Source organism: Mytilus trossulus, chromosome 12 (genome assembly GCF_036588685.1).
Source record: "Mytilus trossulus isolate FHL-02 chromosome 12, PNRI_Mtr1.1.1.hap1, whole genome shotgun sequence".
In the NCBI taxonomy this organism is placed as follows: Eukaryota; Metazoa; Mollusca; class Bivalvia; order Mytilida; family Mytilidae; genus Mytilus; species Mytilus trossulus.
The window spans coordinates 43,696,724-43,709,013 of NC_086384.1; the positions used below are offsets into that span (position 1 = coordinate 43,696,724).

Below are 12,290 nucleotides of genomic sequence, written 5' to 3' on the forward strand. Positions count from 1 at the left end.
ACCACATCACCAAACGAAAACTACTGAACATCAGATATATGAATGTATTTCCCTTTTGCGACCAAGCAATTACTGTAAAGCTACATTACAGAAGTAATGCTTATTTGAATTTGAAAATTCTTTGACCATATTTTAAAAAGTGGGCAACTTGGAATACTTATTCATCATATTTTACAAGGATTAGATTGGCCATGGAATTGGACACAAGAAGATGTCACGTGTTACACCACGTGTTTGGCAGCAGTTGGTATGGGAGCAGTTGTTGCGTTACCAGTAGTAGGATTTGGCGCCGCTGGTATTGTTGCTGGACCTTTTGCTGCAAATATTATGCCCATGATAGGAGTTGTGCAAGCCGGAGGCTGGTTTGCCTTTTTAAAACAGGCTTGCGTTCACGGTGTTGGAACAACTGGTAAAATGGTATTGTCCTCAGATGAAATGCAAGGTATTTTTTTTATCAGACAATGCGAGAGTATAATGATTATTGTGTTTACAATTAATAAGTTTATCAGTGAAAAAGCATACTTACAAATAGAAGTCAAACATATCTTAAAACATTGCAAAATTTGAAATTAGGGCGAACACACTTTTATGAGACTTATTTGTATAATATGATTGTGGGTTATACATTGAACATCTATCACCTTTTTCGGTAAATATCTGTAGGAAGTAAGGAATTTGACAGTTGTTTTTTTATTCTTTTCGTCGGTTGGTAAGTTTAATGTTTGATTTTGTTTGTTTTTATGAACTTCCCCTTTTTGAACTTATGCCGGCGTCACACATTGGCGTAAAGAACGACGTGTACCATCGTTAAACGCGCGTTGTAATATTTGATGTACGTCGAATTACAAAGGTATACGCTTGGTGAACGCTTTAACTTCAGGAAATTTTTATCCATCATACAACTTTCCATCTATAATAACTCTAGCGTTTTGTAAGCGTATAACTGTTCGTCACACGCACGTAATACTAAGTACATACACTACAAGCGCGTTGAAACGCTACAGATCAGTTTGAGATCATTTAGGGCACGTTGTTTAGTCCTCAAGATCATTCGACTTTCACTTAGACTTTTACTTGGATGTATGCGGGGCATGTTTGTAACATGTGCCTGGCGTAGTTTTAGCGCGCCGTGAACGTAGAAACACAAGCGTGGAGAATAAAAAACGTATTCTGCAAATAAACGAAACTTGCTCTGACATTTATATAGTGGCATATGTCCGTGAATTTACAAGACTACGTGTATTCAGAAGTAGTACAAACAATATCATTGAGAATGGAAATGGGGAATATGTCAACAACCCGACCAAAGAGCAGATAACGACCGAAGAAAAGTAATGGATCTTCAATACAGCGAGAAAATACTGCACCCAGAGCAGGGCCTAGATAAAAATGTAAACTAATTAAGTGAAACACCCCATGAATACTTGCCAAAGACACGACGAAAGCACGGATAATCGTCCCACGTACGACATGGACGCGTCTCAAATACATTCAAGTGACATTTTTCTTTCGTACGTTAGACAAACACCAAGATACGTTACTTGAACGCCCGATAAACGCATGTGTACTGTTTTCGTACGCCCTAATCACGCAAAACGCTCGTTGTGCAAACGATACAGATGTGATTGACAAGTTGAAAACGTCCAAAATTGTTAGTGTATTGGCAGCGTACATGTTTTTTTTACAACACCCGGTGTACGTCGGTGCTATACGCTGATGTGTGACGCTGGTATTACCTTTTGGTTCAGTATTTTGTTTATACTTTTTTGTTATCGGAATGATTCATTATGCTGGAGTAGAACATTTCAAATTCTGTGTATTAAACAAAAAGCCTCTTTATTTTTCGTTATTTAGTTTATATAAACTAATGTTTAATTTTGCCAGTATTCATGAACTTACTCTTTTTTTTAATTTGAGTTCGGGTTTTTTTGGGGTGATAATCGTTTGTTTTTAAGAATGATTCATTTTACTAATAGTGGAATTCTATATAATTATTTTTTTAAAGATTTGAAATGTTACACCCATAGAATTGATGGAATGAAGGGCTTGGATGAATATCTGATACGAGCTGAACAAGTAAAGAATATTAAGCAGTGTGAAGATCAATGCAACGATGATGCAGCTTGCAGGGCCTTCCGATATCTTCCAAGACATAGCTTTTGCTTTTTATACAAACTACAACAATATATTGAAGACAATATCAGTGAAAGCCAATTTTATGTAAAACGTTGTATTCTATGTTACATGAATGCAACAAAAAATGCCAAAGGACGAGATGATGAAATTCAAACAGTTTGGGAAGCATCTTCGCTTAAGGAATGTGAGATTCGATGTATTAAAACTGACGACTGTAGTGCTGTTCATTTCGATGGGCTGAGATGTTTAAAATTTAACACTAAAACGGAACCAATGCAGAATACAGGCACTGACTTTTCTTCAAAGATATGTGTAGAGTTCAGCGATATAGCACTAGAATATGATGGTAAGATTTTTATGTAGACTATACTACTTACCCTGGATTTACATAATAATGGAATCTATGAAAATAATAAGCGTTAAGAAATGAAATTGTTGTAGGAAACAAGTCTTAATCTTCAAATGACTTTTGTCTTTTTGTGGGAGAGATAATTAAGATACCAAAGTTTGTGAATGAACAGATATTTCAATCTAGTTAGATAAAGCAAAAGAACCCCTTGATTCTAATTGACAAAAAAAGACTTTTCATAATTTACTGGAAGGAGACCAGGATTCTCCTACACCAAACATAAATTTAAATTGATTAGATATCAAAGATGTTGCTTCTTGATTACTGCTAGTCTATTTTCTTACTGATGTGCATCTCAACCTTTATTTGAAATTTATGAAAACTTGAAAGAAAGTGTGATACGACGTCTGTAAAAAAAATCCTCGTTTCGTATCGATTTACAGGCACACATGGCGTGAATGACGCAATACAAGTTTTAATGAGATATATTGGAAATCAAAGTGACATCGATTGACAAATCTCAAACATGTAAACTGAAATACTATTCATGAATTAAGAGATGTGATATGTTTGAAAATGAGACAACTATCTTACAGAGAACAAATTGCTTGGATGTTATCATACAGTCTTCAACAATTAGAAATCCCAAACAGTAAAAACAGCTTTGAAAGCCACGAAGTGACAAAATGTGAATCATTTTAAACGAGAAAGCATTTTGAACGATTTTTGATATCATAACGGAAAAACCATTACAACCGACAGCAACTAACAAAAACCAATGAGTTTTAAGGCTATCATACAGGTTTCTTTAATTTCTTTTCAGGTGACAAATACAAGCAAAACGGGAATAGCTGAATAAAATGGAGTAGTGCAAAATTATTGAATTTTGAAAGTTAATTGAGGAATAAAATGTGTTGAGAAGAAGAAATGCTAAAAAAACAGCTAAAAAACTCAGATGTATCTATTTGTTATTTTCTGTTTTGAAATTCAAATAATAAGCTGCAAATCCTTCTTCATGGTTGACCTATTTTTCTATTTAGACTAGTTAGTGTTAAATGTTTATTTTGCTAATGAAACAATGTTAGATAAATGTTCAACAAATTTATGTTTCAATTCGTTTTTCTTGGAGAAGTAAAATCTATTGTTTTGTAAAACCATTAAATCATAGATAAGGTGCATTACTTGTACATTGAAAAAAAAATCATTTTTGAGAAATTCAGTAAGCCTATTTGTTTTAAAAGAAACACTTAGCTCATTTCATGACAAATGCACGAGTAAATTGATTTCTGTACATCAACTACACACGTCTAAATTTCTAAGATAACGCCTTTAATTTAGGTAACAGTAGTGTATTGATATTTCAATCACATAAATCGATTAGGAGGACATATACTAAAGTAACAATCTAAATATGGTCCGAGACTACAATTATTTCGTAGTGCATTTCTTTTAGAACATAAAGAAAAATTTAAAAAATCCCACCTGCGCTTTCTCAATGAAATTTTTACAGTGTGTTGTATACTTTTGGGACAAATTATATCAAAATTATAAAAAACTTCATCGACTGTTACTAAACAAATTGACAATTTTATGTTTAGGGCGTCTTGAAATCTTTTGACAGCTTCAGAAGTGCTAATTTTTAACCTTTTTCAGCTGGAGCAAATCACTACTTTCCTTTAAAATTCTGAACCCAAATTTTTTTACAGTGTAATTTCACATCCCTACTTGCTGTTTGAGGCATTAAACACGGAGAAATAAATTTTGAAGGGGAATAAAAATAAATGGCAAGTAACCCATTGTCAACACTAGGGACTATATTCGTGAACAACGAAAATCAAACAACGAAAATCAAGGGACGAAAATTGTGGTCTCGGACCTAATATGAGGATATTGCATGACCTTTAAAAGGAGAGATACTGTTGCGTCGATAGAGTAAGTTATTCCTGCTATACCAAGCGCTACTCGCCATATAAATGAACGAAATGTCAGAATCCGGAATAGTTTCTCAGTTAAATTTACAGATCAGACCACAGTTCATATATTGAAAGATCAAGAACGGCGCAAACATGTCGGTATTGGGTTAAGAAGCAAACATATCTTATTTCTCCCAATTGATACGATATTCCCGTGCTTGCATTTCCTATCATGATTTTCTTGATAGAGGGTTGCTGCTCACGACTAGGAAGCTATTAAACCAAGAGTTCCAAATGGTGAAGTTGAAATCATCCCTTCGTAAATTTTACGGACGACATCACGAGTTGGTTGACCGTTATGGAATAACCGTTTCACAAATGATATCGGATATGTTCCTTACGTCGTAACTACAACCCCCTTCCCTTTCACGAATGTGACCTACCGAATTAGACTATTTACCGGATTTGTTATCACATAAGCAACACGACGGGTGCCACATGTGGAGCAGGATCTGCTTACCCTTCCGGAGCACCTGAGATCACCCCTGGTCTTTGTTGGGGTTCGTGTTGTTTATTCTTTGGTTTTCTGTGTTGTGTTGTGTGTGCTGTTGTTTGTCTGTTTGTCTTTTTCATTTTTAGCCATGGCGTTGTCAGTTTGTTTTAGATTTATGAGTTTGACTGTCCCTTTAGTATCTTTCGTCCCTCTTTTATTCAGATTTAGATGTGTATACATCATACCATGAGAATAATAGAGGGTATGTTACTGCTAAGAAATGGGAGGTTAACAGTCAGAAAGATGTTGAAATCATCACGTTTGTAAAATATTCTACTTTGAAGTCGTCCAACTGGGTCAATATCGACGAAAAAGATCAAGATACTATGCATACCCTCTAGTTAAGTTGTATCTATCAGCTCAAATCAGATAACTAAGGGAACAAATGCATTGAGGAAAAAAAGCTTAAATACTTTGATATTTTCTTCAAACATTTGTTCCCTTAGTTACTCAACACTAAAAGACAAGGTAAAAAATCCTAACATATGTCTGTTTTCAAACAACCCTGTTTGATTGCCAGCGCTAAAATATTTTATTGCTTGGCGATTTTTTTTTTTTTTTTTCAGAAATATCTGAAAAAGGCTTACTATGACCTGTAAATGTTCACATCTTTGTCCTTTGGTCTCTAATAGATAGTTGTCCCATTAGCAATCATACAACACCAGAGATTTCTCCCAGAGGGCCTTTCAGTATCCTGTTAATGTGATGCTATTTGGTAGAATATGACGCTATCTAAAATTAGCTTCTTACATATGATGTTATGAATGAGAAGCTATATTTTCTAGAAACATAAGAAGGTATTTCATATTTCCTGTTTATAAGGATGAGTTTAGAAATTTCTGAGGAGAACACTGGAATCCCTCTTTTTGAATATTGAAGTTGATACCTAGCTTATAACTTTAACACCAAATGAGCGTTTTGTCTACATAGATCTCATCGGTGACGCTCGAATCAAACAGTTGGAAACCATATCAACAACATAGTTGAATAGCATTTATTATCTGAAATTTCGAAAGTTTGCAAAATACGTGTCTTTCAATCATTATGACATCATCACTGTGTTATAAGTTATTAAAACAACTATGTCTAAACACGAATATTCCCTTTTTGTGGATCATCGCTTGGCTTAATCTCGATGCTTATCTTTAAGAAAACTACAGCCCATTTTAAGGTAAATAGAAAAAAAATATCTGTTATCCAAAATTAAACAAAGACAAATAAAATATAAAATACTATAATTATTTATAAGGCGAATTTATATTAAGATTAATATTTACAAAAGAGTAGCAAACTGTTATTTGTGCTTTTTCAAAACATACAAAATAACGAGTTCTGTCGGAATAAGAATTGATCTTACAACAGTGATATATTGACCATGCGTATCGACTTAAACATGCAATTGGTTGATAATAGATATATTAAAAGTTACTTAAACTACATGTATACCATTTGTAAATTTAATGTAATAATCCTGACTTGGTACATACTAATGTAGGTAGAAAATGGTAGAGTAAACTTGGTTTTATATGATGAGTTTATTTATAACTAGATAAATAAACTCATCATAGATACCAGGACTAAATTTAGTATATACGCCAGACACGCGTTTCGTCTACAAAAGACTCATCGGTGACGCTCGAATCCAAAAAAAGTTAAAAAGGCCAAATAAAGTACGAAGTTGAAGAAACCTTTCAGTTGTGCAACAGTCACAATACATTTAATTTTATTGACAACAATGCGTGAGCAAAACAAATAAACAGACATACTAGGTATATTGATCCGTTCTAACAGTTTCCTGTAAAGCACATGCTTGGGTTCAGTCTGCGATGGAATTGATAACTACTTAATCAATCACCTATTTGATTTTTGTTGGATTAAAATAAATGATACAATGTACTGTAAGTGATAGGGGGAAATGTATACAATCATATTGGTAAATACTGCTTAATAGAAGTTAAGGTGTTCACAACACGAGTCTAAAGAAAACATGCCTTATTGTGCCTGTTCCTCGCCGAAAGTGATTTATTATACCTTTATTAAAACTTTGATTTTAGGATAGAAAAACCTCACAAATCTTACAAGTTGGACAGTGGTCATATTGAATGTTCAGATATACTTAAGTATAAACAAAGAATGGTAAAATTAGTTTAGTTAAATTGATTATAAATGAAAACCTATGAAATCCCCAAAATACTATATTGCCCTGCATTTTTAACTTTAAAAATGTTGTGGATGCAAACATTTAAATTTTATTGAACGCTTTATTTGTGTACAAACCCATTTTCATTTACGTTATAGAAAAGTTCCTTTTTGAAAATTACACTGTTTTTTTTTACCATAGTGCTACCTATAACTATTAACAAAACATAAACATGTTATTTCTGTGAAGGGGATTTTCCAATTTGAATATACCTAAAAACCATCAGAGCGCATTAAACAAATTTAAACTTCCTACTCGTACTGCATTTGTTGTCTTTCCCTGCTTGACAACAGTGTATTTTCGATATTTAACAGGAAAGGTAATTAATGCACTTTGTTTCATTTTTATTTTATGCAAATTATCATATATCGTACGAAAAACAACTAGATACAATTAAATACTGTACTAGTATTTTGTAAAGACTATATATCGATAAATGTATTCAAATTGTAATAGAAGCCATTTTGATACTGGTGTTCTGGAAATCGGACTTAAAGGTACATGAAGCGTCATATGAAATATGTAAATAAAGGCAATAGTAGTATACCGGTGTTCAAAAGTCATAATGCGATTTTGAGAAAACAAATCTGGGTTACATTTAAAACCGATGGAAACACATCAACAATAAAAAGTCAACAAAGGAACCACATACCTCGAGAGCATGAACAGGTATTTTAAATGCACATTTTGTCTGAATGTGTGGGACACACACATATGAAACATGAATGAATTGATAATGCATTCAAAGTTTAAATACCATGTTATATATAGAGATAATTTGTAAAAGAAAATTGATGATAATACAGAGAGCATGCTTAACGGTAATTTCATAACATCGTTCAAAAGCCTGTACTAAGTCAGGAACATAACAGCCGTTTGATGTGTTTGTGGTTTTGATTTTTCCATTTGATAAAGGACTTTCCGTTTTGAATTTTCCCCGGTGTTCTCGTTTTTTTTTTATATAACTTTACTTTTGAACATTTTCATAATGTACGAACATACAAGACAAAAGAAGTTCATAAACCTTACTGTTCTGGTAAAAGGATATATTTTCCGAGTTCCAAGTACTTTTCAGCGTTCAATTTATCTAAAATGTGTCATCGTATATGATACATCTTATTTGTGCCACATGTGGAGCAGGATCTGCTTACCCTTCCGGAACACCTGAGATCACCCCCAGTTTTTGGTGAGGTTCGTGTTGTTTAGTCTTTAGTTTTCTATGTTAAATTATGTGTACTATTATTTGTCTGTTTGATTTTTTTTTTCATTTTTAGCCATGGCGTTGTCAGTTTGTTTTCGATCTATGAGTTTGGCTGTCCCTCTGGTATATTTCGCTCCTCTTTTACATACATCTCTATTCTCGATATTGACTTAAGACTTGTCATCCAGTTTTAACAAAATAAGTACAATAACAAGAATAGATCATTAGGAGAACCTTTGGTTCTTGTAAATTTGCTGATAATAATATTCACTAAAAAGCTTAATCGTTTCAATAAAAAGCTTTAAGAAAAACTTGAAAAGCATATTGGTTAAAATAACTAGTATATGAAAATATTAATGCTTATCTTCTAATAATTACAGTGCACATAAAAAGATGGTGGTTTAGATGGGTTTCACATTTGTTGTCATCTGTTTTATATATAATTACTCTTCTTTTCGCTCCTTAATTTAAAAAATAACATTTTTATGCCCCATTTATGGGCATTATGTTTTCTGGTCTGTGCATCCGTCTGTTCGTTCGTCTGTTAGTCCGTCCGTTCGTCCCGTTTCAGGTTAAAATTTTGGTTAAAGTTTTTGGTCGAGGTAGTTTTTGATGAAGTTGAAGTCCAATCAACTTGAAACTTAGTAAACATGTTCCCTATAATATGATCTTTCTTATTTTAATGCCAAATTAGACATTTTATCCCATTTTCCACTGAACATAGAAAAAATGATAATCCGTGTACTTGGGACACATTCTTGTTTTTTAAATGGAAAGTATAATAATCACGGAACTTTTAACACAAATGACTAAAAATGTATGTGCAAATTTATATTAGCAGTGAGTTAGTGTTCGATGCCAATAATAATATATTATCATTCCCGTAGTATATCCTATTCCTCGTATCAAGTGGTTCCCCTTGCGTTCTCTTACAATTTGTAAGAATTTTTTTTAAAATCGTTATTAAAATTAATAACATGGTTATGTAAGGAGCTATACTTTAAAATATATGTCCTTGCTTTATTGTACTTTGTTCAGATATTGGCGAGAGATTATTGTTGAACATGCGAACATGTTTCATCAGTCTATGAGTTATTTAATCAATGGTATAAACAGTTTATGAAAATAAAATGTAGTCCACGATGATAGAATTTCTTCTTCTTTGTTTTTTTTTTTAATAGATCTTGTCCTTATTTTCATATACAGATAAAGATGTTACTTGAGAAAGCATTGTGGATTTTAGCATTCACTTTTGTGTCACTAACCAGTGAAGTGTATGGTAAGGTATATTGTTTTATCCACTTTTGTTTACAAATTATGAAAAAAGTAGAAATACGGTGTTAAGATATGTATCTATTTGTGTGAATCATAGAGGTCTTGCAATTTTAAATGTCTTATTGCAGGTCGGCGGCATATACTGTTTACAGGTACAAACATTAGGAGATGGTAGTTTTTTATATCGCATTCTTGTTTATAGAGTGCCTATAGAGTGTCTTTATGCCATTTTGCTTTTCTTTGTTATTATAGCTGTTTGTTTTTATTGTGATAAAGATTAAAACAAAATGTTGACTTCTAAACCCCAATTATCGGCATTTAAAAAATGTGGGAACAGAAATGGCGAATGTGTCAAAAGATAAAAAAAAAACGACCAAAGAGCAAAAAACAGCCAAAGGCCACCATTGGGTCTTCAACACAGCGAGAAAATTCCTTAACAAAAATATTTACTAGTTCAATGAAAACGGATATCATATTAAACTCCAAAACATTTAAATGAAATAAAGATTAAAAAAAACTAAGACTAACAAAGGCCAGAGGCTCCTGACATGGGACAGGCGCAAACATGTGGCGGGGGTAAACATGTTTTGTTAGATTTCAACCCTCCCCCTTTACCTCAAACCTAATATGTCTGTTTATTTTGCTCACATTGTGTCAATATAATGACATTCTATGCTACTATCGTACAATCATTTATCTTACTTTTTCTGAAGAAAATCAATCTTACACGTATAAATATAGCAACAGCTGACATATCAATTATTAAGACTATCGGTGTTATGCAAGGTGAGACAACTTTGACATAACAGAGGTTCATGCATGGGAAAATATTGATTTGACTATCACTGCATATAAACAAAAATAATTTTGAAAAGAACTAGTTCTTCCCATATTTCTCTAAATTAAGAAAAAATAACACAAAAAAAAAAAAAAAAAAAAATTGAACGCTGCAACTTAAAAATGTTTAATACATTTTATCCGGAAGTGACAGAATTTGTTTTTTCTTCATGATGAAGCTTCTTTAATAACAATATACGTATATTTTGCTTTTGGGTGAATGTGAATAAGACAACAAGTCAACAATTTCAGTTAGTTAAAAACAACTCCTGAAGTTAAATTCCTGCTTCGACAAATATATAGAAGGAGCTGTAAGAAGCTTTTGATTGGCTGGAATCTTTACATTGTTGAAGATATTTTACATAGATAAATTCTTTATCATGTATAAAACATATATACAATGCAATTTCAAATAGGAACTCCTTAAGGGGCTTAAACTGTGCCATTTTGATTAGGAAGTTTCGTGAAATATTATATCCCGGAATGGAAAGTTTAATGCACTACTATTTTATTAAAAGGTAAAAAAAAAGGTCTGTTCGGCATGTTTTCAACATTTACATGCCCTGAACTTCTTAGAGTGTAAACTTATACTAAGATTCTATACTATCCGTACCTCCACCTTTGGACCTACTAATTATTAAGTTTTAGGCGCTACCATTGTTTTCTGTACTGGCAACATTCTAAAGTTATGTCTTATGAGAACAAACACAGAGATCATATATGGCAACTAGTGCGTTATAAAGTTAACTATTTTTCTAATCTATGAAATTTATATTTCCCCCAAAAAAGAATCAGCTGCATTTAAAAAGTGCAACACTCTGTATAAATCTTACAGTGACTAACACACATCTTTCTTCAATACTAAGGAGAAACAATTGATAACTTCGTAATCATGGTAATCAAAACAACTAGCGAAGTTCTTAAACTTTGACAGCCTTAGTATAATCGCGTGACAAGATTCAACAAAGTTCAAGCACTCAACGCTGTATTCCCTATTAATTTTCAGTGAAATCATGCAGTTAAACAACAAAACTTGCACGATAAATCTGAACAAAAGATCGTTCATGGTAACTAGTAGATCTATAAGAAAAATATAAAGATAAACAGTCTAGGGTTGAAAAATAATCAGTACTTAAAATGACATAGCAATCTTTCTGTTAGAGTGGTTGCATGATTTAAAATTAAAAAAAACCTGGAAAGAGTAAACCATTTTATTATATGTGTTTGGGGTTGGGTTGCTTCATACTGTGCAATGGTCGCACAGCTGATTCCTTGTTATTCTGAAGAAAATTTGGATGCCAAAAAAATAAAAAAAATATATAGAATATTAAAGGTTGACCTCGCTAGGCTCTTGTTTACATTAAAAAAATATTAAGTCAATATGTAGGCTTAAAAGTTGCGTATTCCCATGATTTACATGTATAGGGAATTTGCCTGGTCTTTCGTTGTTTAAATGTATCTGAACAACATAAATATATCATGGTAATCTTTAGGTTACTCTCGATTTCCACGTTATAGTTATACATTATCGTTGGTCATCTCAACGAGATTGATTTTCTCGGTTGAGTCGGTACGCCAAAAGAGAAAAGCAATCGAGTTGAGATGACCAATGCTTATCTAAATTTGAAAATTCTTTGACCATATGTTTTGGGCATCTAGGAATACTTATTGATCATATTTTGATTAGGTTTAGAATGGCCATGGAATTGGACAAAAGAAGATGTCACATGCTACAGCACTTGTTTGGCAGCAGTTGGTACAGGCGCAGTTGTTGGAACCCCTTTGGCAATAGCAGCAGCAGGATTTGGCGCTGCAGGTGTTGTTGC

General features: G+C 32.8%; 1 protein-coding gene and 1 long non-coding RNA gene across 2 annotated transcripts; both read left to right on the plus strand.

Moving 5' to 3' along the window:
* The first annotated feature begins 2,008 nt into the window (after positions 1-2,008).
* On the plus strand, positions 2,009-3,441 carry LOC134693456 (uncharacterized). The gene is made up of 2 exons (XM_063554285.1): positions 2,009-2,482; positions 3,309-3,441. Exons 1-2 carry the CDS (start codon positions 2,038-2,040, stop codon positions 3,338-3,340), a joined length of 477 nt encoding a protein of 158 aa, XP_063410355.1. The 5' UTR covers positions 2,009-2,037; the 3' UTR covers positions 3,341-3,441.
* Positions 3,442-7,415: 3,974 nt separating this feature from the next.
* Positions 7,416-12,227, plus strand: LOC134693413 (uncharacterized). Its single transcript, XR_010102397.1, has 3 exons — positions 7,416-7,470; positions 9,559-9,631; positions 12,152-12,227. It is a non-coding gene; the product is annotated as an uncharacterized LOC134693413 (long non-coding RNA).
* The last annotated feature ends 63 nt before the right edge of the window (positions 12,228-12,290 follow it).